Raw genomic sequence first — 26,944 nt, 5'->3', positions numbered from 1 at the left:
GTGAGATGCCCAGGCTGAGATAGCCAACACCACCTTTCCCATTCCCTTCCCCCATCCCCTTCCATTGGTTCTTGAACCCAAACCCTAATTTTGTTCAAATCGATCTCAAGAGTGCTATAAGCTGCTGGGATTTCTTTCAATTGATTGTCACTTCGATTTCTTGAAGATTACCACATCAAGATCATTGCTGCTTCAACCGGTTACAAATTTGTGGTTTTTTATTTGTTACTTCAACCAAGGAAATTGTTCCCTCATTTGAGTTCCCATTGTTCTCTTGGTTTCCTCATATGATTTCTTGTTTATTGGAGGGTTCTCTATTTGATCCTGCTTGGGATTAGTCCTATTGTTGTTCTAGTCTTACATTACTAGTGTTTCTCCCCCTGAAATTTCAGACATTCCAAGGCCTAAGCAATGAGAACTTTCACTTGAAATCGAAGCAACCTCTGCTGGTTCTGGTTGGAGTTCAAAGGTTGAAGACAACCTTCATTGCTTGTTTTTAACATATTTATTCTCTGATTTTCAAGATTGGCCCTTGCCTGTTTTTTAAGCCCTTTTGTCCTTATATTATCTCTTCCTAGTTGCCCCTCGTTAATTAAATGCCCTCTTTATCCTTACGCCTTTGTCTACTCAAATACCCCATTAAGATTCTACCTATTTATAATTCTACCATTGGTCTTATTAACTTTGAAATATTTACTGTTTTGCTACCTGTGATTTTGATTTGAGTTATCTAACGCTTGGGTGATGCAGATTTATTACCAAATTGGGCTTCTTTTATTAGGAATAAGTCTAGGGTTGGGTTATATACATGTTGGGCCTTTGATCCCATGGGTTTTCTATGTAATATGCCACTTTAATGGACCTCAAATATGGGTACATAGGTTGCATACGGGATTAGCCCAATACTTAGTTTATTTTTATGTTTTTAATTGAACCGGTTCAAATTGATTGCATCCAATTGGTTTAATTTAAGTGATCATGTGACTTGGTTAAGTGGTCATGTGATGTAAGTTGGACTGGATTAGGACTGTATAAGTCCAGCCATGTTTTGAGTCTATTTCCTTTAGTATTTCAGTTTTCTAGTCAGTTTAAGTTACCTAATAGGTTAGGGATAGGGTTAGGCCTTTCCTTTTTAGTGTCTAAGTCTATTTTTGAGTCTTCTATATAAGTTTGTAAGGGAGGCCAACATTGGATACGAATTTGATTAATGAAAAGCTTTTGTTTGCTGCCATTGCTGCTGCCCTGCTCTGTTGAGTGTTGCTCCTTGTGAGTGTGCATCCTTGTGGGTTTATCAAGGTGGAAAGGATAGGTGGACTCCTGCGACTCCTTGCATCGTGAAGATCGGGAGGTTTTCTCACAATTGCTCAAGCTGTTAATGTTGGGGATCTCTTCAAACCAGTAAGCTATTTTAACTTCAGTTATTCCCTTCTACTTCTAATCCTCTAACCTGAACCTACCTTCCCCATCGATCCAACTTAGATCATCAAACCAACATCCTTATTCCCCCCATCAATCATCATTAAACTTCATCCACAGCCTTCATACTTTACTTGACAACAACCCTAATTTCAATTCCCCATTGCAGCCTTATAATCCCTTAAACCCTAATTAAGCCCTACAACCCTAACCACCCATCAAAATCTGATCTTTTTATTTTCATCTCACTCCCCATACTGCCATTAACACTCGACCAGCTCACTTTCCCCAGATTCCATCTCTAAACCCTAGATTCTAAAAACACCCAATTTTTACAAGGCGTCTAACCCAAAACCCTAGATTTCCAACTTCATCCAAATCAGACCAAACTTACATTAATAGACTCCTAAAAACCTGCACATCATTGCCAAATAAAACCCTAGCTCAAAACCCTAACCCTAACCCTAACCCTAATTCTGCCATAGTTTATCTATTCTGTCCCATTGAGCCAACATAGTTAAAACTCTGATTTACCTGGCTCCTAGTAGGTCTCCTACCTATCTAAGACTATATTAAGTGGTATTAGAGCCATGGATCAGCATGGCAATCCAGTATTGAATCCAACGCTTCTACCTCCACCAAATGAACAAGTTTTATTTGCCCTACTCCCAGATGATAGTGATGATGAGGCTGATTACTACGAAGACTTGGGTGAAGATTATGACAATACCCGAGGAGTACATGTTGTAGCACGTATATTGATGGTTGAAACTGAAGGTGAAGATTGGCGACGTAGCTGCATATTCTATACTCGTATGAAGGCTGGAGAACGTACTGCTCAGATTATTGCTGATAGTGGCAGTTGTGTTAATGTGGTTTTTGAAAGATATGTGCAGAAGGCCAATCTGAAGTGTGAAAAGCATCCTCTACCTCACAAGGTTGCTCTGCTGAATGGCAACAAATTAGAGGTAAATAAAAGGTGTTATGTTCCTTTACAACTCCAACACTATGCTGAAGAGGTTTGGTGCGACATCATCCCAATGCAAATGACTGATGTGTTATTGGGAAGACCTTGGTTATCTGACAACGATGTTGCTATTTATGGAAGAAAAAATCAGTGTGTTTTTCAACACAAGGGACAACAGATCATTCTAAATCCTCTTAATCTACCTTTCGAGATGCGCAAACGACAAATTATGCGCACCAACCAGAAGGGGATAGATTGTGAGAGTAAAGTCTTAGCTGTACCACAGAAGGAATTTGAGCAGACCAACCATGATTCAGGTCTGATCCTAGCCGTGGTTACACAACAAGTTGCTGCCCCAGCCTGAGGTCAAGTTAGCACAGCCCATCAAGGAGTTATTGCATGAGTTTTCTGATGTAGTGTCAGAGGAGCTGCCAAACGAGTTACCCCCACTGAGAAATATTCAGCATGTAATTGATTTGGTACCTAGTTCTATTTTACCAAATCCGTCAGCCTACAGAATGAGTCCTACAGAGCATGATGAACTCAAGAAGCAAGTCGGAGAGCTACTCCAAAAGGGTTTCATTCAAGAGAGCCTAAGTCCTTGCGCTGATATAGCAGGAAGTAAAGAGATGATTCCACAGGAGAACAATAACCTTAAAGATGCTGTTCTTGAAGAGGTGGAGCTTATATCTTAAGCATTAGATGAGAACGTTGCTAACACTGAAGACGCTATGGACAGGACATTCACAGTTGCTGTTGATTTAGAAAAGGAACACATAGAGTTTGTTATGCCACCATGGTTCTTTGAAGAGAAAGCTCCATGCCTTGAAGATTTTATTCTTAATGTCCCTGCCTCACCAGAATTTTGTTTGGGAATGGTTAAAGCTGCTACTCACAAATTGTTTCCCCCTCATCACTGCAAAATTCGAGGACGAATTTTTTCAAGCTGGGGAGAGTTGATGCAGATTTATTACCAAATTGGGCTTCTTTTATTAGGAAAAAGTCTAGGGTTGGGTTATATACATGTTGGGCCTTTGATCCCATGGGTTTTCTATGTAATAGGCCACTTTAATGGACCTCAAATATGGGTACATAGGTTGTATACGGGATTAGCCCCAGTACTTGGTTTATTTTTATGTTTTTAATTGAACCGGTTCAAATTGGTTGCATCCAATTGGTTCAATTTAAGTGATCATGTGACTTGGTTAAGTGGTCATGTGATGTAAGTTGGGCTGGATTAGGACTCTATAAGTCCAACCATGTTTTGAGTCTATTTCCTTTAGTATTTCAGTTTAAGTTACCTAATAGGTTAGGGATAGGGTTAGGCCTTTTCTTTTTAGTGTCTAAGTCTATTTTTGAGTCTTCTATATAAGTTTGTAAGGGAGGCAAGCATTGGATACGAATTTGATTGATGAAAAGCTTTTGTTTGCTGCCATTGCTGCTACCCTGCTCTGTTGAGTGTTGCTCCTTTTGAGTGTGCATCCTTGTGGGTTTATCAAGGAATTGACCTACCTAGTTTAATCGAATAAACTATATTCCTAGTATCCTACCCTAACCCTAGGAATTGACCTAAATCCTAGTGCTGTCCATTCGAACCAGCAGCCCCTTTTGTTATTTGATCCTGTTGTTTGGCTCCTAGTAGGTATCCTACCTATCTAGGACTACATTATTGGATGGGCCCATTGCAATCCCAATAGGGTATTTTGACCTGGGTTCCGCACCAACTGGTCTTTTTGGTGCTTAGAACATAATTGAATCGGGATTTGAGTTGATGAAATATCAGCTAACATAAACTAGAGAACAGATCCCGAAATAGGAGATTTTTAAGAAGCATAAACAAATTAGGGTAGGGTTGTGGTACCCCAACCTTGGAATCACCACCAAGGCTTCCTGGAATCACCACTAGGGATCCTACTAAATCACTATAGCAGGGAGCTCTGAATCTCACAGAACCAAATGGAAAAAGTCAATATTTCATTCATTAAATTTGTGTGCAGGGCTGAAGTCCCTTATGACCCTATATAAAAGACTCAAACTAAACTAGGAACTTCTCCATCCAATATCTTGCTATAGAGGTTGTCTTAACTGACTCAGACTTTGCATAAAATAAAGGAATGCAGATTAAAACAAAGTTGGACTCATAGATATCAATATGGGTGTCAACCGGTAAGGCCTAATCGGGCACAACCAAATTTTAGCCTCGCAATGTTCCTGACCGTTTACATAAACGGGCCTTCCTAAGCAAGGCCTGGACACGGTAACAGTCGGTAGGTTGGTTACTGGGCCATAGATGGGCTTGACACTCTTTCCACAACCAATCAATCCCCCGAACTGAAAACCAATTGATCCCTGAATCCTAAAGCCGATGGGTTCCTGAACCCCAAAGTGACTGGGTTCCAATGTGATTGGATGCATTTTGAAGCTGATGGAGCAATTGCTGGGGAAGAGGATGATGATGGTCCCGTTGACTTTGAAGGTCTAGTAGGATTGGTTGGGGGCATGTGAAGGAGTTTTCTCCAAGTAAGTCACAGAAGTTGGTGATGCCAAAGAGGGGGGAGGAGATATGAGCAAGGGTCGTGCGGTTGAGAGAAACATAGTTGATCAGAGCCTTGCGTGTAGCAGTGTCGTTGCTGGCTGCAGTTGAATCATAGGCCGTTGATGGGACGACTAGGGCAGATATTAAGGCCTTGAGGCTAAGGAGCAGCGCTGCGCCTATGGAACTCCTTATCGCTATGGTCGTTTCTGTTTATGTGTCTCCTGTATCTAGTCTTTAGTCTTGTGGTGGTGGTGATTCGCTACAGAGGGCGGCTGAAGGTGTATCACTGTATCAGTGCGGTGATGGCGACATTACTTTTTCAGTTTATTAGTGTTTCACTAACACAATGGGAAGTTGGAAGGGTCCAGAGAGAACGAGAGTGAGTCTGAGTGTATAAATCTTACACAGAATAAATTATGTATTTTTTATGTGAGATTTTCTAAAAACATGTCAATGATAAAGTGTGAGGATGTATTTGTTCAGTGATAGAATGATTATATATTAAATTACATGCTTTTCTTAAAACAATTAGATGACGGTGAGTGAAAGTATATGTAAAATAATATAATTTATATATATGATTTTTTAAACGGCCGGGCTCGGTTGGGGAACTGTCGGTTTGGTCCCTCACAATGGGAATGACTGTGTAATATTCGGTCAGGTGTTGAACTCAACATGTTTAGCTAACGTGTGGGATAAGTTTTGGGTTTTTACGGTCGCTTCCAGTCGGGTTAGCCGATGCGGTCCTAGAATTGACACCCCTAGATATCTATTCCATCCAACTAAAACACTTTAATAACAATTAAAAAGAAGGGTGAAAGAATGCCACACAATCGCGCCAGACACGCCGCCCTTGCGCCCTGACACAGGGGCATGCAAAATGATCGCCGCACCGCTGGTCATTTTCAGGGTTCCAGGGGGTGCGGCGGTCATTTCACGCGCCCTTGTGTCAGGGCACAGGGGTGACGTGTGCTGCGTGACTGGGTGGCGTTCTCTTTCCATTAAAAGAATAAGGACTCGTAACTAGACTAACTAAGAAAGTAAATCCCGTATTCCTTCCTTTAACCCTTATTTTAGGTCCTTCAAAGCGGCCTATTACAATAACAACCTATTGGACCAGAGGCCCAACATGCATAGAACCCAACCGAAGGCTTACTTCCACTAAAATATGCCCACTTCTGTGTTTTAACTGCTCAGGTGGTCTATAAAGGTACTTTCCTTGGATTATTAACTAGTATCATTGGATTTGAAGCCTATGACAGAGTCCCTAGAGATTTAATCCGGCATGTTCTTGCAAAGAGAGGGGTGTCGAGTAAATATATAGATGTAGTTAAAGATATGTATGAGGGTGTGGTGACTAGTGTGCGATCTGTGGGAGGCCAAGGCAAGGAATTCCCAATTATGATTAGATTACATCAAGGATCAGCCCTAAGCCCTTGTTTGTGCTTATCATGGATGAATTAACCAAGAACATCCAAGACAAGGTACTATGGTGTATGCTCTTCGCCGATGATATCGTTTTGGTGGATGAGGCAAAAGCAGGGATTAACGCTAAGTTAGAGATGTGGAGATTAACCTTGGAAACAAGAGGCTTTAAGATTAGTAGATCAAAGATGGAGTATATGATGTGTAACTTTAGTCACACTATGATGGATAATGATATGGTGAAAAATTGAGGAGAGAGCATAAGTATTAAGGCAGAAAGACGACCAAGGCATTGGAGAGGGTCCAAAATCAAGGCGACACCAACAAGGCCGACCAAGGGGTCCTTGGCGACGCCTTGATAACTATGGGAGTGAAAGATACTGCCAAGTGACTATTTTAGATATTTGGGGTCTACCATAAACAAAGAAGGTGACATAGATGATGATGTTTCACAAAGAATTAAAGTGGGATGGATGAAGTGGAGAGGGATAACCGGAGTACTTTGTGACCGCCACATTCCTTTAAAACTTAAAGGAAAGTTCTACAAGCCTGTTGTCCGACCAGCTATGATGTATGGGGGCGGAATGTTGGGCAGTTAAGAAGTGCCATATAGTGATGCTATGTGTGGCAGAGATGAGGATGCTAAGATGGATGTGCGGCAAAACTAGGAAGGATAAAGTGAGGAACGAGCACATTAGAGCTTGTGGGAGTTGCCCTGATCAGCGAGACAGCGACAAGCTTCAAGAATGTCGTTTGAGGTGGTTTGGACATGTGTAACGGAGGCCTGGGGATGCCCCAGTAAGGAGTGATCTGATCCCGTTTGAAGGATCTAAAAGAGCTAGGGGCAGGCCTAAAATGACCGTAGGTGAGGTTGTGAAGAATTACATGCATAGCCTGGGGCCTGTGCCAAGTATGACCTCAGATTGAGCCTATTGGAGGGTAAGGATCCATGTTGTCGACTCCATGTAGCTGAGATTTTCCTGTTTTCCTGGGCTAGCCTCTTTCCTGTTACTTTCATTTATCATGTTTTATTTCTCACTTTTATTATCTCATTTCTTCATTTCTCTTACTTCCCTTTCCCTTTGTGAGGACCTCAGTTTTCCATACTTTGTCTTGGAAGGATCCATGTATCCGACTCCAGTTAGTTGGGATAAGGCTGAGTTGCTGTTGTTGTTGTACTCTGATATGCTGTCAATTGTAAGTACTTATATCCCAGCCTCTTAATCTATATTTTCTAACAGTTCAATGCATCTTCTTAGGGCCGGAGCCCATGGATATATGTACAAGTTTGCCATCTGTGCCTTGTGAAATTCCAGCATCAGATGTAACTATTTTGGAAGGACATACTTCTGAGGTTTGATGCGCCCCTCTTTCATCTTGCATTTCTTCTTCCACTTTATTTTTTCTTGTTTTTGCTGTATACTTGCTATCTGTTCTCATTTTATGCCTGTTTGTTTTGACTTCAGGTTTTTGTTTGTGCATGGAGTCCAGCAGGTTCACTTCTATCATCAGGGTGGGTGCCTTTGTCATGTTTGTCATAGAAAATGCTATTGATCAAAGTCATTTCTTTGGATAGTAGATGTCTTTGTTATGATAGAAGTCCCCTCCCCCCCCAACATGGCGGGTTCCTTTTCTCTTTTAAATAGATAATTTCTTTTTTTGGTTCTCTTTCAATCAAACCTTTTTGAGGATCAGGCAATGCATGGTAGATTAGATTGAAGTGATATCATACCAATCATTTTTTGTTGATACCAGATTTATTTGACATCATGCTAGTGTTTTTCAAGGTGAACCTTCTCCCTGAATTGATAATGACTTGGTGATTTCTTTGATCACTTGATTTTTTTGTTGGGGAGGGGGGGGGGGATTTTTGCCATTTGGAGGGTGGCTGCAAGGTGCAATTCTCTGTCACTCATACTTCCATGGTTACATGTAGTCTTTGTGTAAGCATTATGATGCAGGTTCACTGTCTTGGACCGACCCAAACCCATTTGGGTATGCATGTGAAGATGAACCGGGTCCATGGGTTTTTAGGTTCAGTAGGATAATTAATTTATTAGGGTTTTTAATTAGTTGGTAATTATGTTGTAATCTTCTTTTTTAAATTTAATAGGTTAATTAGTGATAGGATTGCTTTATAATTTAGTTAGTGATAGATTTACATTAGGAATTTATTTCAGTTTTAGATTTAGATTAGGAGTTTTATTTTCTTTAAATACTATCTTGTAAACGAAGCATCAGATTAGATTGAAAAGTTTTTTGGTTTAGTTACCAGATTGGTACTAACAAGGTCATGTGACCTCTCTCTCTCCCCTCCTCTGAAGTCTCTTCTTCTCCTATTTCTTTATCTTGGCCTTGTCTCTTTCTCTGTTTATTTCCTGCAACTTCATCACCTTGTTGCTACTGGCGCTAAACCAGAACCGAACGGAAGAGTTCATCGATTCGAAATCCAACACTCATTTGATTTGAACTTGGGATCTGAGAACCCCTTTCCCTGGGTGAATCGGATACTAGTTCCCCAGCCCCATTCGACTTCCCCATCGTGAGCAATAACCAGAAATCAGATCTGATTCTTGTTTAGCGCCAAGCTCTGTTGCAGGTTTCCCGATTGAGTTCCCAGCTTGCTGTTTGCAAGAACTACCACCTGAGTTTAATAGGGTCTGGGATTGCGACTCTACATCTGAAATTTCAGGCCAAACAAAGTGAGTTGTTCTCCTTTTCGCTGGGTGTTGTTCGTGACTGAAGGTTGAAGAAGAAAGTATCGTTTCCACAATTCTTAACCCTTTTACTTTATTCTTTAGTTTTCCCATTATTCCCTTTCCTTTATCTCTTATTTCACCATATCCCTTAGTTAATTTTTACTACCTGTTTTACCATTGTTAAATAAACCCTAAATACCTTTATGTCCCTTTGTTTTTACCTACCCAAGAGCCCTTGAAGATTCTGATTATTTACAATCCTTACCATTTCCCCTTGCAACAGCTTTGTCTACCAGATTTCTCCCTAAAGATTCTAGGTAATTTACCAAATTGCCACCACCCCTTGTAAACATTGAAATATTTATTATTCTGCCACTTAATTTTGGATTTGAGTGCTTCTTTGCTTGGGTGGGCCCACAAGCAACCCGATAAAGGGTTATTCCAGCCCGAATCTGCATTACATTATTAATATACTGAACATTTCCTTAAACTTATTCCTTTGACTTTGACCATTTATATGCTTATTGCTTCTTATGTTTTGTCATAATCGTAGTCGTGTTTGTTCTGTTATAATACTTTATTAAATCCTACAGATTTTATGAATGGAGAAAGTTTCTCTTCACCCTTGGTGAAGAGATTCCCTATCAATCGATGGTCATAATCTCTCTCTCTCTCTCCCCCCCCCCCCCCTCCCCCCCACCAATTGTATGAACTATGAAGTCCCAAAACTTCCTTGAGTGTTTAAAGAGATCCAACTGCAATAAAGGTGATGATGAAGAGAAACTCAGTCCTTATGTTATTGTCTAATAGATCATACAGATTTTATCTTTCATCTAATTTTATAGGTCTGGAGATTCAACAGCACGGATTTGGACAATCCCAGATGGGCCTTGTTGCTCTAGTATGCAGAGTGGGCCTCCAAACGTACTGGTCTTAAAACATTTTAAGGGTCGACCCAATGAGAAAAGCAAGGATGTCACTACACTTGATTGGAATGTGAGTTGCTTTTAATTATTGTTGGTTTTGATTGTGTGAGTTCCATTAAATTACGGATGGTATTGAATACTGATAAATGTTTATTGATGCAAATACATTTGAAATTTTCACTCAACCAAGATGAATCCTGAGGTTGTGTTTTGACAAGTCTAAGTCTGATTGCATGTCTGTGTTGTTGTTGTTGAGAGTTTTAGGTAATTGTCTTATTGACTTTTAGTTTTCTCACACTTTTGTTTGTTGTTGTACAGGGGGAGGGGACACTACTCGCGACAGGGTCATATGATGGGCAAGCAAGAATATGGAGTAGAGATGGTAGCATTATTTTCTTTCCTGTTTTGTTCTCTCCAGTAGTCAGATTGGAAAACTAATTACCCTTCGGCCGGTGATCTGGTTTTTTGTGCTAGAGATGTATAGTTTGTAGTTAGTCATGACTGTTTAGAAGGCTTATGTCCTACATCTAAGTCCTGCTTTTGCACTTAATAACATTGTTAATTAAATGTTATGTAATTTGGAATCCTTGTGGTGTTAAATTTAAAATTTATGCTCTAGTAATGTGTATTGTTCCTCTGAGAACATTATGAATCATGTCACTACATTCATATACGATTATAGACATGAATTTAAAAACTTGTCTAGTCCTAGCTGTTGATGGGAAGATTCGTTTCTTATATTTTGTGTGGGTTTTTCCCCCAGGGGAGCTCAAGAGTACATTAAACAAACACAAAGGACCCATCTTTTCTCTAAAGTGGAACAAGAAGGGTGATTGTCTTCTTAGTGGCAGTGTTGATAAAACAGCAATTGTGTGGGATGTGAAGACAGGGGAGTGGAAGCAACAGTTTGAATTTCATTCAGGTATAGTTGTCACTAAACCTGTGAGAATCTGTATTGTTTTATTTCAGTGAAGTCAAATATTTGAGTATGAACTTAATGTATCTGATGTAAACTGGCAGCTCCAACTCTTGATGTTGACTGGAGAAACAATGCTTCCTTCGCAACGTGCTCAACAGACAGCATGATTTATGTTTGCAAGATTGGAGAGAATCGTCCCATTAGAAATTTTTCAGGGCATCAGGTCTTTCTTGCAATAAAATGATATTTTTTTTCTTGTCGCACTGCACACATTCATTTCACCTTCTTACTTCTAGGCTTAGCAAACTCATGATTGGATTTGTAATTACCATTTCAGTTAAAAAGATAATTGTGTATTCAGTTTAGCTCAGTAGCATGTGTCTTGACCAAGTCATGATGGTGTTGGCTTCAATTGAAATCCTAATCATTGTCTTAGAAGGATCACCGGGGTTTTATTGGAAGACAAGTGCCATGAGGGTAGGGTTCTACTGGTCAAAATATTGTCTTCTTCATCAATGGCCAATTGAATCGCTTTATCACAAATATCCAACTTCAATTTAAGTATGGGGTTGGATTCATTCAACCAGATCAGAACGCTTACAGTGTTACGACTCTTATATGGCAGACCTAAAAAATTGTCAGGTTTGCTTTTGGATTCTTTCTTACACCCATGTCTATCAATTCATTGGATGTGCTACTCAAAAAACATCAGGGTTTGCTTTTTAAGGATTGTCAATTACTACCTGTTGGTTGTGGGTTCGAAACTTGGAAACAGCCTCTCCTGCGAAGCCAGGGGGTTAAGGCTGCGTACATTTGCCCCCCCAGACCCTGCAGTAGCGGGAGCCTCGTGTACTAGGATGCTATTCTTTATTTCACTCACATGCATGTAGTTAGCTCCATTGTCTACAATTACATTGGATGTGCTGCAATAGCCTGATCAATTGGCTAGAACAGTTGCGATGAGAGTTTTCTCTTTGTGTATTTGTCTACTGATAGAATTTTATCCTCAAATAGAAAAAAAAAAATTGAGGGAACATGTATAAAGTGAAGCTAAAGAGAACCGTTACTGAGCCACTGTCTAATTGTTTTGGGTTTTGGTCTTTTCAGGGAGAAGTTAATGCTATCAAGTGGGACCCAACTGGAACATTGTTGGCTTCTTGCTCTGATGATTTCACTGCAAAGGTGACTCTTGGTTCCTTCTCTAGCATTTGATGGATTCCCTAGGGCCTCTTATTCCAAGTTGTTCAATGGAAAGATTTTTATGGTCTGGAATTTGGCAACCTGTAATGTAAATTTGATGCAGATATGGAGTATGAAGCAGGACAAGTTTGTGCACGATTTGAGGGAGCATGTCAAGGTTCTCATGAGCTTTTCCCTTTTTCTTTTTTATGATTTTATTTCTGTCCAAATAACTATCATAAACATAGGTTTCAAATGTTGCAGGAGATATATACCATCAGATGGAGTCCTACTGGGCCAGGTACCAACAATCCCAATCAGCAGTTGGTGCTGGCAAGGTAAATGTAGGACGCTTCTTGGGTAAAAGAATATATAACTCTTATCATTTATTTGTATCTGTTTTATTAAGAGTTTGTCATCATACGAAGACGTTTATTCTTGTTAACATCCATAGTTTGCAATGGATGTGCTAAATTTTGAATTGAATCATTAAGGGAGTGTCTGCTTTTACTGTGGGAGGATTTCCCCCCCCTCTGGGTTAACATTGCTAAGTGTATATATTTGGACCAAAAATTAGATTTGGAGTATTCCTTCCGTTTTTGTTCTTTGAGAGTTAGGCTCTGTTTGTTTCAACAGAAAATATTTTACAGGAATTGCTTACAAGCAAAAGAAAACTGTATTGATCTAGAAAGCCAGAAATTATATTACAAAATTTTGGAAAATGATTTCCATTTTAAATTTCTGGATGATGTTTTTCAGAAAAGGTGGTGGCGCCTTGGTTGATGATATACATTTGCCATCCATGGAGGATACCAACCCTATCATATGATTGGATTATTTTCTCACTCAGCCCTGTCCAGATATGCTTCTTTGTCATGTACAATCCATAAAAGTACAAATGGATACCAAATGCAAAAGAACTTTACAACAGGAGCCTTATTGTATAATGAGACCGGGATATAAAAACAATTTTTTATTTGCTTATCAATAAAATGTGGATGCTTCAGAAAATATCCATTCTCTTCTCACATTTATATTTTTGTTGTTCTTTTGGATGCCATCCAGTGCATCCTTTGACTCGACAATAAAGTTATGGGAGGTGGAGCATGGGAATCTTCTTTATAGCTTGAACGGTCACAGGTACTTTATTTTCTTCTTTGTACTTGGTTACAGGTATCAATGTTGGAATTCTTTCAATCTTATTATTGTCTTAGTTATAATTTCGTTTCGGTGGTCGTTTGGTTAGGGGACTGAAATGAGAATGTCTGGACAGTATTCGTGTCATTCGTTAATTGGTTAAAAAAAATTTCTAATTTCGGCTCTCTTTGGTGTAGTTAGCCGTGTTTGGTGGGTACACCAAGAATTTCCCAAAATAAATCAATATATTCATAATTCATAAACAACTCACTCTCGAGTTGTTTATGATTTATCACCATAAACTGTTATTGTTTGTTTATGGGGGTACCATTAATGAACATGTGCAGAATTGCTACTTATGTGGAGGTAAAATAGTAAAATTAACAAAAATTAGAACAAAACCTCCTTTCCAACCCCCACCAAGCCTCACCCTCTCTCTTAACTTGTATTAGGGGTGTCAAAACCTAGCCTAAACTGACGTAGACGAGCCGAACCAACTGAAACTTAACAGAACCGAAACTGATATGAGCTTATTGGATCATGTTTCGGATTGGGGTTATTTTAACACCGAAACCAAAACGGACTGTACTGAAGCCGATTAGACACCAAACCGGACTTAAAAAGTCAGACCAAAACTGATCTAACCCGGTAAGAAACCGATACCATCCCAAAATTCACCAAGTTTAAATACATTTACAATGCAACCCGAAATCAAACCGATAGTAAACCGTTAAGAGAAACGAACTGAACTGAAACCGGCGCACCCTTATTGGATCATGTTACCGAAACCGGTGTAATCGAACCAAAACCGGTCCAAACTGACTGATTGACACCCCTAACATATATCTATAATTCTATATATACTACTATATATTATAATATATAATATAATATAATATAAAATAAGCCTTTTGTTATATATATTACATAATATATTCTTCACTTAAAAATACCAAACCTATTTTTCATTATATAATCTATATTATGTCTAGTAGTAACCAAACGATTATTGTTTATAGCCCATAACTTATTATCATAATTGAATATTCATAAATAAATCATAAATATAAATATAAACTATGCCAAAGAGAGCCTTCGGTCTATCTTTTTTGTTTTATATAGATATTCTAACATTTTGGGATATATATAGGAGTTTTTATATATCATGTGTATATGTGTCAATGTAAATATATATTTTGATCCTTACATCGGATGTGTATATGCTATGGATGTGTCCATAGGCTACCTCAAATATACCCTTTTCAATGTATTGCTTAGCTTCCTGTTATCTCAAATATCCCCTGCTCACTGCATTGGCTAATTGTTCTTTGTCTTTTGATTAAAATAAGGGACCCTGTATATTCTGTTGCATTTAGCCCAAATGGGGAGTATTTGGCTAGCGGATCTTTAGATAAATGCATGAACATCTGGTCAACTCGAGAAGGGAAGCTTGTAAAAACATATGCTGGTAACGGTGGCATATTTGAAGTCTGTTGGAACAAAGAAGGTGACAAAATTGCTGCCTGTTTTGCAAACAACACTGTCTGTGTCATGGATTTCCGAATGTAGTGAGTTTAAATTTCACCAAGAGTGCTCGCTCCGTGCATTCGCTGAAGGTGGTGACAAATTGGGTGAGAAACGCATTCATGAATCATGATGAGGAATTTAAGCTAGGCCAGCTCTGGTATCCCAAATTGCTTCATTGACTTGTGTTTCCATTCACTTTTTTTTATTCATGGTGTAATACTTTAGTGCTCATGAAAGATGAAATTTGCCTTGCACAGTAGAAATGTCTGACCCAGATTCTGTACAGCTTAATAATTTCAGAGTTGGATATATCTGAACTTTGTTTAGAAGAATATAGTAATGTACACCCTTTTGTACTGCTGGAAAACCCCTATGATTGAATTTTAATATGTTGTGTCCTACTATTAACTGGTAAATCATTCTGGAACATAGTTGACAATTTTAGGAAACATTTGTGAAATTAAGTGGCATAACTGAATTGGAAATTTGCCTTTTACATAACCCAGTTTTAGGTCTTCCTAAACAGTGCACCATATATATATATATATATATATAGATTGATAACATTATTCAATCCACTATTTTCCCGTTGTATTTAGTATTTTTAAAGCTTTATTTCAATGATATGATAATTTCAATGGTCTCTCACTCACTGCTATCAATGATTTCAACCTTTCTTATATATATAGATTGATAACATTATTCAATCCACTATTTTCCCGTTGTATTTAGTATTTTTAAAGCTTTATTTCAATGATATGATAATTTCAATGGTCTCTCACTCACTGCTATCTATGATTTCAACCTTTCTTATATGAACTTTCTTAAGAAGTTTTAGTTGAGGTTGGAAGGGACCCACCTAGGAATCACAAGTCTTGTGTTTCACGAATCAAAAGTGTGGTCAGGTCAAGATCATGTTTTCTTTTGACACCTTCCAGTAGGAAATGGAAATCAAAGCCACTAGGTGCTGTTTTTATTGCTTTCTTCTATCCCTATAATTCTTTTATTTTTTTTTGGTAATTTCCATCCTTTTCACCCTGTTAATATTCCTTACTCTGGAGTCGAAGTCTTCGAAGTCTTTTGCCCCTCCCACAAGGAAAGTTGATATAAGAGTCCACAAGGTCATCTCACAAATTTGCTTCTTAGTGAATTCTAGGCTTTTTATTTTTTTGTAAGATAGTGAATTCTAGGCTGGCTTTTTTGTGAGGAGTCCTTCTATTTAATATTGACTGTATAGCTCTGCAGCCAATGTATAGAACTTCTCCCAACAGTTTTTGGGTCTTTTTTTTTTTTTATAAGTTATCAATACATTTCACTTAATTAAATCTTGGTTTTTTTTTAATCAAAAAATCTTGGGGTGCCTTGGACTGTTTTATGGGATAATTCAACTCAATTAAATCTTTTCCAAACTGAATGGGATTAGCTCATCAGCCTCGTGAGTATTGTTTTATCATTTAACCATATTCAGAAATGAAAGGCTACAAATGTAGATTTTCATAAGAAGTAGAGGTTGAAAAGGACCCACCTAGCTAAGAATCAAAGACTTGTGTTTCACAAATCAAAATTGTGATCAAGTCAAGACCACATGTTTTTCTTTCACCATTCACTAGGAAATCAAAGCTATATAAAAATCCTATAAAATGTAGTTATAAAGAACAGAATCGGATCAGAATTGGCCCCAGTAGCTTTCTATCTAATTCTGATTCGAGTTGGAGGAATCAGCCAATTCTCCTAACCGGTCCACAACCTATCAAGAAATATTGAAGAAACAAAAAAAAAAAAACAAAAAAACAAAAAAATCCCATATATATATCCGCATTGTGGGCCTGTGGCACCCTTTTTTTTTTAAAAAAAATAAAAAAAAATTTGAAGCTACACTGTTGTCTGTTGATTGCGGTGAAGAACAAGAAGAAAAGAGTCGGAGTTGTAGAAGCAGAGGAAGGTTTAGGAAGATGGCATAAAGGTTGCAGGGTCAAAGTTCTTCCTTTCGTGCGAGTTCCATTTGGTGCTGATGACTTGAATGATTTATCGGGCATCCTGGTTTATTTATTTCATGTTTTTTTATTCAAAATTATAAAATCATAAAGAATATGTTATGTAAAACTTGTTCTGAGAGCATATTTGGGGCCGATCTGATTTCTGAGAGTATGAAATCAGACCGATGCAGCGAAGCAGAATTCCACTCCCGTATATAAAAAATCACAAATCATTAGAATCAAGAATTGGGCGTGTTATCAATCAAGGCCTACATGACTTAAAACAAAGTCTTGTGTAAAGCAACTTTTAACCTTCGGGGAATGCCTTGTGAGTTTAGAATTGTCATTTGAGAAGCCATGGGAGCTTTTGGTATACACTCCTATAAAGTTGTTGGGTAGAAAATGAGAGCAAGTTAATCTAAGGAAGAATCTTATATTATTGATTAATTTTGGAGAGAATGAAAAATTTTCATTAAAATAGTTTCAGATTTTGAATCAGTTACCCCAAGTAATCCGACCCACACCACATCACCTCATAGGCTCAGCCACTACTTCATGGAATTGAAGGGAAGCCAACATAGTTATGTTCCTGGACTGGATAATACTATTTCCCAATCCAATCCAAAGGTCAAATCAGGTGGATTAAGAGGTTTCCTCTTCATTTAGGGTGAAGGGAAACTCGGCCTTTTAACTTTTCTTCAACCTGTTTGGTCAAGGGGGGTGGGGGGAATTCCTTACTCATTTAAGCATGACCTTATGTATCGTTATTGGGTATCTGTATTCTTATCGATCTCAGACGATACTAATACGGATTGACCATATCAAGCCGGATCAGATCATTTTGCCCTTCAAAATTTCATACCTTTGTTGTTTTGCACGATAATAGATTCTCTTGTACCGATATCACTGATATGTATTGTATCGGGCATTACATCGTATTCGCGTTACCAATACCTTGAGCTGTGCCATTTTAGTGATAGCTTCAGTGGATCTGAGTTAACCGATCTGACACTGAGTACGTAAAAAAGCATCCCTCATTAACCCGTTAGTCCGTTACAGATGCATCTTATATTTGACTTTTACACCAAAGAGTTGCTCAAAAGACAAATAAGATCTAACCAGAGTCTTACCACAGAAGCTGGCTCACCGCTCCTCATGCCACTCTGTTTGTGGAATTTCAGGAACCCCCATGGCCCCATCCCCTTTAAAGAGATTTTAGACTTTGGGGTCCGCTTGGCTCGACAGTCTCTATAACAGTGAGGCAATTTGACTGATGTGTAAAGAGACAACAAATTTATACAAAATCAAAATAGACAAAAAGGAGCACAAGAGTCGAGAAATGTGAATGGGAATAATCCTTGTTTCAGGACTGAATGCTAGAAAAAGAGAAGCAGAAAAAGATGAAAAGATTTCTCTCTCTCCCTCGTGAAGGGAAGAAAATTTACAGGAAAGAAAAGAAAGAGAATTTAGCTCGTCTCCTGTGTTTCTCTCGTAATACGTGTCCCCTGTTTGCAGGTTGTACTCATTAGCACCTGCCTATCCTTTTCTCTAACATGGCCCAATCATCCTCCCAAAGTCTCATCTTCCAATGTCTTTTCTCTCTTACTCTCGATTCCTTTCTCAATTATCACTGAGATTCAGTTCTCAGCTACCCTTCTCTCAAAACCTCAAACCATACCCAGCGTCTGTGCTTTCTCTCTCTCTCTGCTCAGTTCGCTATTCATTGTTGGGTAGTGGGTATCTATCATCTCACCTTCTTCCCTCTGATTGCAATTGAGGCAACAAATATGCACATTCAATCACCTGTGCAGTGGGGGTTGTTGCAGAAGCTACTGGTTTTGGCCTTCTTCTCCCTCTTGGTCACTGCAAAGAAAAACGAAGCTGCAAGATTTGGGTACGAAGACGATCCTCTAGGTGTCCAAGAGAGTAAACAACAACATTACAAACGCCAACAGCTGCCGGTTCACCGCTCATTTGATGAGTTATTCTCAAGCAAAAGGAGAGTTCCAAACACTTCCGACCCTCTCCACAATCGTTGAAATCACTTCTCCTGCTGCTGCTCTCGCCTCTCTCTGTAATGGAAGATGGGTTTATCCATTCTTGACTCTTGCTTATGGAGACGGAGGCGACAGGGTAAGAACTATGACATGTGAATAGCGACAGATATTAGTGATTTAGGATTTAATTAGTGATAGCTCAATGGCCTACACAGTCTTTCCCTATTTTGTGTATTTCTATATCACTCTTATTATGGTAACATTGGATGATAATGAAGAAGTGCTTTTACCTCGTAAATTGGAATCCATGTTTTGTAACGTTGGTGGGTTCAGTTCAGGGTATTGCTTCTGTTTCTTAAATCTTATCCATTTAACCATTATTGTGTTTGGAAACGAAGGTATCTGGCCTTACTAATTTATAAAAAACCTTTTCTCTTTTCTGGGTTTCCGGAAAAATCGAGCTCTTGGCCTCGTCCTCTCTCTTTCTTCTCCTTTTTCTCTCTTTAGGTTCTTCTACTCTATCTTTATTCGATTTTATTTGCCCCTTTCCATGTGCTCGTGATACTTTAGCCTTTTTTTCCTTTCCGACTTAAAGCTTTATTCACTTTCAAGATTTGGCAATAGTATTCACCTCTTTCTTTACATTTTTAGAAATCTGCAATTTGTCTTGGAGTCATTTCGATTGATGGCTTGCCAAATTAGACAGTTTATTCTCAACCTAAAAATTTCGATTTTTGGAAGGATATCTTAAAAATTTCATTCTGGGTTTAAGCTGATTTCTTAATCTTATTTTGCCTCACGGCTCAACCTAACAATACGATTAAAGGATAGAGAAAAGATGATTTCTTTTAGGATTGCTCTTGCACAGATTTCTGAGAACAGAGTAAAACAAGTATAAAAAAAAGAGTCTCCTTTTCTAGTTTCTACATAGAAGGAATCAAATTATAGATTTATTTTCCTGGTGGAATTAAGGGCAAGTCAACCTCATCGCACCAATCTACACACCTCGTCTCAATATGAGAACTCTGTACGTTGCAGGGCCAATAGCTCAGCCAAACCTTCCCTCCGATCCTCCATTTGAGCACACTACCTTCCATATCCTTGCTCAGCCTCCACACAACCTCTTCCCCGTGCTGGTCCCTCGCAAACACAACGTTTCCTGTCTTGTTGAAAGCCCTACTCGCTCCAGAGTATCTTTTCCTGAAACTACCATTCTTTGTCTTCAGATCACCACCAACCATTCCAGGCTTCCATGTGACCACCTCGTCTCCGCTCGTGTTGTCGTACAGAACCGCCTCGAACACCGCCGCATTCCCCTCTGCGTCCTGCTCCCACCTCCAGTTCTTCATCGTCTTCCTCGTCGACGTTCTCGCCGTTGCCTTCAATCTCGGCAGGGACGACGATTTTGATTTTCCGAAATTGCCCTTCACGACCTTCTGCGTCTCCACTTCTCTCTCCGGGTTATCCGTGGACCGGCCCAGGCTCAGCCCAGCCACGTAGGTGGCCCCGATTTCCGGTCCAACCCATACTCGTATCTTCGACGGGAAATGCCTCTCCTCGTCGTAGTCACCGTTGTCGTTCGTGCCGAAACCCAGCTTGGATACGTGGAAGCGTAAGTTATCGACACGTGCTGTCACCTGGATAAAGCCCTCATGGAATTCCGCCGTGTACTCCAGTTGGATCAGAGCTTCTAACTGCTGGTGCGCCAGTGCGTATGTTAGAACGAAGTCCTTCGCCTCCAGTACCGGATACTGAGGACTCTGATCGTGATCGGAGCCACCAATACGGGTCATCGATAGTACCGGAGCGTATCCCTTCAAGGACCAGAACCCGTGAGATTCTGTGGCGTACGAGAACCCCAGGCGCAGATTGTTCTTGGTCAGTGATTGCGATTTTCCTACTACTGCTGCTCCTTTTAAGATCAACCACTTGGCTAACATGTACCCAAGGGTGCGCATGAAGCACAGTTCCCCGTCGACTCCGATCGAAGTTAAGAACGTTCGCAGTACATGTTTACTGGTAGATAAAACGCTTAGGTTCGGACCCAGCAAGGATTCCATGTAGAGGTAGCCGGCTTCTGCGGGGGCATCACTGATGCAGAGCCAGAAGAGACGACACAGGAAGATAAGGTTGAAGAAGGTGGAGAACGACTCGGGCGAGTGCGAGTCGAGTATCCACGAAACCGGTTCTGGTTTGAGCTTCTGTAACTGGGAGCGAGGACAAGTGTTATCGTACGTGAAGGGTGCGCGGGCTATGATATCTTGAAGGAGTTGCAGAAGAAGAGGGAGGAAGGGCTTGTCTGCGGAGAGTGGACAAGGGTCCGACACCCACAAGGTTTTGTGTGGGTTATGGGAAGGGTAGTAGAATCCCTCAAGACAAACTGAGAATGTTACAAGAGTTTCTGTGTTGGAACCTGAAGTTCGTTCTGCTTTGAGGAGAATCGATTTCTGGGTGTTGTGTTTGGCATCTTCCTCGATCGCGAGCTGGAAGACGAGTGGGGAGTCTGACTCGGCCCACTCATCTGAGTTGGGGAGTTCGCATATCCATGACCACATATCCATGTTATGGTAGTCGATTGGTTGGTTTTGCAGTTGTATTCGTTTAGATCCTCTTCTCTGGATTATGGACTGTGGATCGAGAGATTGGTAGAGGGTAGAGAGTGAGGATGAAGTGTTTGTTTTAATATTTATGAAGGAAACGAGTGATAGATGGACTGCCAACTTGGAGTGAGGCTTAGCCGCTTAAAAGAGGGGCCTGTTGAAAATCATATTGGTGGCTCTAAACTGGCCTCGTTTTTTTATTTTCCTCTTTCCCTCCCGTTTTGGTTTAACTTCGGATAAGAATAAACCATGAACGAACGTTGGAAGGTTTTGACACACAGGAAATGTGTACGAGAAGTAATGCATCTACAGTCCCATTGGTGCGGTGCTGTAACACAACACGTTCGACCACAAACAAGAGATTAATGTCACGAGAGGTTTGGTAGCGCTCCTGGGCCTGAATGCTGACACCAATGAATTTCATAGGAAGGTCAAATGTGCTTTTATCACTTGTTTATACTTCTTCTCTAGGCTAGAAAAGTCATGCAGCATTTAAACTCATGAAAGAGGATTTTTGAGACGATGAAATCATACCATTTTGGGAAATTTACACGTACCTCCCCTGAGGTAAGGCCTAATTATAGATTCAGTACTCTCTGAACTTTTAGATATTTACACATATCTCTTCTGTTTTGTAAAATAATCAATAAGTAAACCCACTTTGGATCATCAATCTCTATTTGTCAAGGCATTGCTATCACACCTTTAATTTCTTCTGGGATCAAGGTGTTAAGGGATAAAACCCGAGTGTTGGAACCATGCCTAAGGAAGTAGAGGTTCTAAGTTTGACACTTTCCAAGCCTTATTAGGGGCCACCCACATGAAGGTATGTTTTATCATGGGTCTCCATCTTTCCTTGTTCAGGAGGATTGCATGGTCTTACATGAGCTAACGGTTTATCCGTTCTATCCACTTCTCTCATTCTTTCTTGATTCATGTGGATTGCAGGGTCTTACACGAGCCAAAGGGTTTATTCATTCTATCCACACAAAATTAGGGTGGGCTGAGGGGTTCCTCGTTACCCTAATGGATTTTCTCTAGCCATGGCGGGGGCTGGAGGGTCCAACCCCACTAAACAACAGCAAAAACAGGGCGTTAATCATTTCACAGGTGGGTCCCACCTGTGAAATGACCAACCCCCTTGTTTTTTGGAGTGGTTTCGGAGCACTGGACCCTCTATCTCCCACCACGGTTGGAGGAGAGCCAGATCCCAAAAAAGTGGGACATAGAGCTTATATAAGCCAGATCCAAATGGATTTCCATGTTTTGTTTGGGGTCTCTACCTTCATGTGGGTTGCTGGATCCTACATGACCCAAGGGTTCACCCAATCTATCCACTAAAAATTAGGATGGACTGTGGGGTTCCTTGTTACCAATAAAAGAAAAATCCAATGGTTTTTTTTTTTGTCTAATTCGACTTCTCCTTACGGCTACGTTTGGTAACGGTCTGAACAAAGAACGCCCGTTCTTGACTAGAAACGAACGGCATTCTGAGATCGAAAATGACAGTTTGAAGACGGTCTCAAGAACGCCGTTCAGAATAAAAATGATGTTTGGTAAAACCTGTTCTTCCCTATTTGATATTAATTACAATAATGTCATTTCTTTGTCAATTATACCAAAAAAAGACTTGTAAAATCCTTTTCTCTTACCAACCTTAGCATAAAGTTAAAATATCTCATTAACATAACCAAAGTATGTATAAAAAGATGTCAGATTTCAAAGATGCCATTAAAATTGGGTTCTTGTGTGGATTAGTGGCATAACTGACTATGCTATGAACAGTTGAATAAAGAGGGCCTTGGTGGACTCAAACCACCATCCCCTTGGAACATGCTCATGTTCCAAGTGCTCTACCAATTTGAGCTAAAGACCAATCAAGTTGTCAATGAATTAACACAACAGATTAAACCAAATTATATTCTCCATTCTTTTTTTGGAATTAATTTGCAATGGATGATGAATTTTAGTGGCCCAAGAAGCAACAAAAAAAATCACTCAACGAAGCTGTGGAAAGGGAAAGCGTTTTCACCCCATCAAGCTGATGAGAGAACCACCAGATAAGGCAATGGCAAAGAACCCCCTCTCCTTCATTGATATCTCACATAATTCAGCTATATAGTCAGCCAAATCGGTGGCAAGTTCCTCCACATTTTCATGAACTCTGAACTCCCCTCCCTCCTTGGGGCCCCAGACATTGCCATTGTTCTTCAGGAGTCTATGAATCAAAAGCTGATCCTATAGTGTGGAAAACAAAAACGTTTATCTGACAAAAATCTAGTTAAGAAAATTTTATAGTTTGAAATCAAAGGCAACTAAGAATCAAAACCAGTCTTCGAACAAATGTAGCAGAAGAGTTGATGATTGTAAGATAGTTAAAGAAATGCTAGCTGGAAAGCCTAGAACTTCAAAACCACCATTGGATTTATTGAAATAGAGAAAAAGACAGCCATAGTCTTTCGACCCACAAAATGAAACCAAATTGAAAATCCTTATTCCACAAACTCAATATAAGATAAACCCCTAAAATCCATTTTAGGGCAAAGCATATATGACTATTTACTTCTCGATAAAATAAAATCCATTTGTGATGCAAATGAAGCAGCTGGCTTGGTGGGTTATGGGGCTGTGCCCACTGTAGTGAATTGGTTTGGTTACGAATCTGGAAGTGGAAGCCAAAAAATTATGGTGCACATCAGTGAAGCAGTAGATCTCATGGATACTGAGGTAGCCATGGAAATGGTTACGTACAGCAGTATCACAATTTATATCCAACAATAATTCAGTATTGTGTGCACTGTACAAGAAGAAGATCGATCACATATGACAGATGGGGTTGATAACATAAAAGATCTCGAAAGGTCAAAGAGTAGACTTTTAATGGTTTTTTTGGGGTAAATGTCAAAGAGTACAAATGACAAATAAATTCATCAGAGTTTCCATTTGGGTTGGGCTTCAGTAGGAGATTGTAAGTTACAATTTGTAAAGCCCAACCCTACTCCGTCATCAGAAAGAATTTTGGGTTGGGGTTCAGTAGGGTTCCCATTTGCCTCTTGGATTGCGAAATTCAATATTTTTGAATTCTTCATCAGATGTCTGAACCCTTTCTTTAAACTGCTGGAATATGAAATCTTTAATGTCATTAGAGACATCCATGTAAGTTGTGTTCCAGCTGGTTTGTATCTTCTCATGAATTGATTTTCCCCAAGAAGAAAGATATAATTAAGATTCTTTTGAACATTAATGTTGGATGGTCTTTGAAGCAAAAACTCAATAGATTATATTGAGCCATGATGTTGTTGAAGCACCATTAATATCTTGTTGTTGTCTCAGAAGCTACAACCCCAACTCCACATCTGCTCATAAGCTTAGAAACAAGTAAACGATAGAAGAGAATGAGTTTCAAGTATATTTTTGAAAAAGTAGCTTAAAGAGCGAGTTGCAGGATTGGTCCTGTCATTTATCATCTAATCTTTGCAAATGTTCAATAGAATATGATAAATTTGGAAATTTTGATGCATGAACATGATTGCAAAGACAAGGGCATTACTGTTACATTGCAACAACCATAAGGAATTTCCCTGTCCCTAGTGAAATTATTGCGAAATTCCTTCTTTCTGATGACGGAGTAGGGTTGGGCTTCAGTAGGGTTCCAGTAGGGTTCCCTTGAAGCCTCTACTGAAGCCCAACCCAAAATTCCTTATTGGATTTGCCTGGCCCAAAGCCTGAAGTTCCTGAGAAGTCCAGCACTCCAGCCCAACTTCACCAAAGGGTCGGGTTGGGTGAGCTCGTTTTCCGACTGGCCGGACCAAATCCCACCCTGAGCCGGAATCGGAATCTCTATGAGACTTCTTCGAAATGCTTTGCAGGAGCATTTATTTTCTTGCTTCTTTCCAACTTAACAAGCTTCCCAAGTCGGCAAGTCCCACCCACTGCCTCCTTCTCTGTCCAAATCGATTGTATAAGAAGGAAAAAGCTATCGGTGAAAGGTTGGGCAGTCTCATTTTCTGCAACGAGAGTTCGATTAAAGATTAAGGCATGGAGAAAGGATTGCGGGCGTATGGAGAGGTATTGAGACTAGTGAGGCGGTTACCCAAGGACACCAGGCCCTACTACTCTAAGTATGTCAGGGAGAACTTCGTCAACTACAGAGACGTAGATCCCAATGACCCCAATGCCCTCGACGAGCTCTTCAACAGGACCTACGTCCATGCCACTTGGGTTCTCTCCAAGGTCGCCTCCTCATTTCTGTGTCTTTCATCTTAATTCTTTCTCATCTCATTGAGTTAGAAGCAGTGTTGAACTCATTAACCCATTCTCTGTTTTCTCACCCAAATTTGCAGTATTCGGTGAACGCAGCGGCTGCTGATAAGCTGAAGGAGGTTTGCTGCAATCACTAACGTTTGTGCCTGCCACATGTTTGTTTATATTCCCAAATAAGTACGCCAAACATAAATTTCGTTGAATTTGTCTGTCATGTTGGCTTTCTTCCTGAATTCCCTACAGTTACTGGAATAGTTTGAGAATGTAGTTGAAGTTGTGAATTGTGATACACTTGTTGATTCAGTTCCATATAGTAATGCCTCATCTATTAGAACGTTGAACCTTTTATGATTGTTGGCCTTGGTTTGCAATTTTTCTAATGCCATTTTCTTTGAATGGTAATTTCACTAGCTCTATTAAGGAGATCTGTTCATGACTCTTAGGTTTTTATCTTGATTCCTGTAAGAAATTTGGGTTAATCTTATCCTCTATTTCCCTTAATATAGCTATATGCTTTCTGAGTTTTGGCTTTCCCTGACACTTGGTTCTTGAATCATCTATCCTTTGGACATGGCCTATTCATTTTAAAGACCTAAGTGCTAGTCCTGAGACGTGCAAGAAGAACATACTCCAAAGTACAGACTACATAGGGCTTCTGCAAGTTCTGCTTCGTAATGTCACATTAGGCTTTACGATGCTAACCCCAGCACACATGAACTTCAGACCTGACGAAAAATTAGAGGATAAGAAGCTTCAACAACCCCACTGGAGAGGCTGGAGGTTTTCTACTTTGTTTGAGGCTCAGTTCTTGAAAAATCAATTCAATGGAGCTCTTGTACTACCTTGTTTTCTGTACTTGCCAACAAAAGAAAGTGTTACCCCATAACCCCATCCCCAACTTCTCTTCCAATACTAGGCCCCCTCCATCTCCTCCTCCACCAGAGTAAACCATTTCACCTAATGCTAGAGGCAGTCCTTCGTCTCCAATTTGGCTCCTGTTTATTCCTCGTATCCTGTCCATCGGCCATTGAAGAATGCTTCACCAAGAATAAAGTCATCCTTGTAAACCGGACCACTACTTGGCCGGTGAACATTTAGGCTACAACTACTCCGCTGTTTGGTGGCCTCCCTCTGATCACCACCGGTGCCACCTCCGCCGAGTCACTGTCATTAAAATTTCTCAAATAACCAACAAATGTTATCTGAGTATTCAAAACAAAGAGATCAACCACCTTGTTCTTCAGTTGTATAGAGGCTCAAATGGGGATTGCAGTAGGTGTGGCTGAAGTCCCCAATTTTCAACTGAAACTGAATATTGTGATGGGGTTGGCTAAAAAACCCGTGTCATAGCCGACCCCATCTTTTTTTTTTTCTTTA

At 39.9% G+C, this 26,944-nt stretch overlaps 3 protein-coding genes across 3 annotated transcripts in view; 2 read left to right on the top strand and 1 right to left on the bottom strand.

The window, feature by feature from the left end:
- LOC122662315 (WD40 repeat-containing protein HOS15) overlaps positions 1 to 15,141 on the top strand; it is a 30,417-nt gene extending 15,276 nt beyond the window's left edge. Inside the window, exons 4-14 of the mRNA XM_043857913.1 lie at positions 7,604 to 7,698; positions 7,811 to 7,857; positions 9,889 to 10,039; positions 10,288 to 10,351; positions 10,733 to 10,891; positions 10,990 to 11,111; positions 11,996 to 12,070; positions 12,192 to 12,245; positions 12,332 to 12,405; positions 13,133 to 13,207; positions 14,554 to 15,141. Coding sequence (XP_043713848.1) covers positions 7,604 to 7,698; positions 7,811 to 7,857; positions 9,889 to 10,039; positions 10,288 to 10,351; positions 10,733 to 10,891; positions 10,990 to 11,111; positions 11,996 to 12,070; positions 12,192 to 12,245; positions 12,332 to 12,405; positions 13,133 to 13,207; positions 14,554 to 14,773 — 1,136 coding nt within the window. The 3' untranslated portion in view covers positions 14,774 to 15,141. The remainder of the gene's footprint in view (positions 1 to 7,603; positions 7,699 to 7,810; positions 7,858 to 9,888; positions 10,040 to 10,287; positions 10,352 to 10,732; positions 10,892 to 10,989; positions 11,112 to 11,995; positions 12,071 to 12,191; positions 12,246 to 12,331; positions 12,406 to 13,132; positions 13,208 to 14,553) is intronic.
- A 4,417-nt stretch (positions 15,142 to 19,558) lies between these two features.
- LOC122662317 lies at positions 19,559 to 21,309 on the bottom strand. Its single transcript, XM_043857914.1, has one exon. The coding sequence runs from the start codon at positions 21,263 to 21,265 to the stop codon at positions 19,655 to 19,657; it is 1,611 nt and encodes a 536-aa protein (XP_043713849.1). The 5' UTR covers positions 21,266 to 21,309; the 3' UTR covers positions 19,559 to 19,654.
- Positions 21,310 to 25,214: 3,905 nt separating this feature from the next.
- Positions 25,215 to 25,925, top strand: LOC122662320 (LYR motif-containing protein At3g19508). The gene is made up of 2 exons (XM_043857918.1): positions 25,215 to 25,537; positions 25,648 to 25,925. Exons 1-2 carry the CDS (start codon positions 25,343 to 25,345, stop codon positions 25,702 to 25,704), a joined length of 252 nt encoding a protein of 83 aa, XP_043713853.1. The 5' UTR covers positions 25,215 to 25,342; the 3' UTR covers positions 25,705 to 25,925.
- The last annotated feature ends 1,019 nt before the right edge of the window (positions 25,926 to 26,944 follow it).

This window comes from Telopea speciosissima, chromosome 5 (genome assembly GCF_018873765.1).
Source record: "Telopea speciosissima isolate NSW1024214 ecotype Mountain lineage chromosome 5, Tspe_v1, whole genome shotgun sequence".
NCBI classification, from domain to species: Eukaryota; Viridiplantae; Streptophyta; class Magnoliopsida; order Proteales; family Proteaceae; genus Telopea; species Telopea speciosissima.
Note: the sequence above shows the minus strand (reverse complement) of the source record. Positions and strands in the feature narration are given on the sequence as shown.

Excerpts from the sequence above, each read along its gene's own strand:
- LOC122662317 (XM_043857914.1), bottom strand. The coding sequence starts at position 21,265 with ATGGATATGTGGTCATGGATATGCGAACTCCCCAACTCAGATGAGTGG.
- LOC122662320 (XM_043857918.1), top strand. The coding sequence starts at position 25,343 with ATGGAGAAAGGATTGCGGGCGTATGGAGAGGTATTGAGACTAGTGAGG. Across the intron at positions 25,538-25,647 it reads CCACTTGGGTTCTCTCCAAG|TATTCGGTGAACGCAGCGGC; the intron begins GTCGCCTCCTCA and ends CCAAATTTGCAG.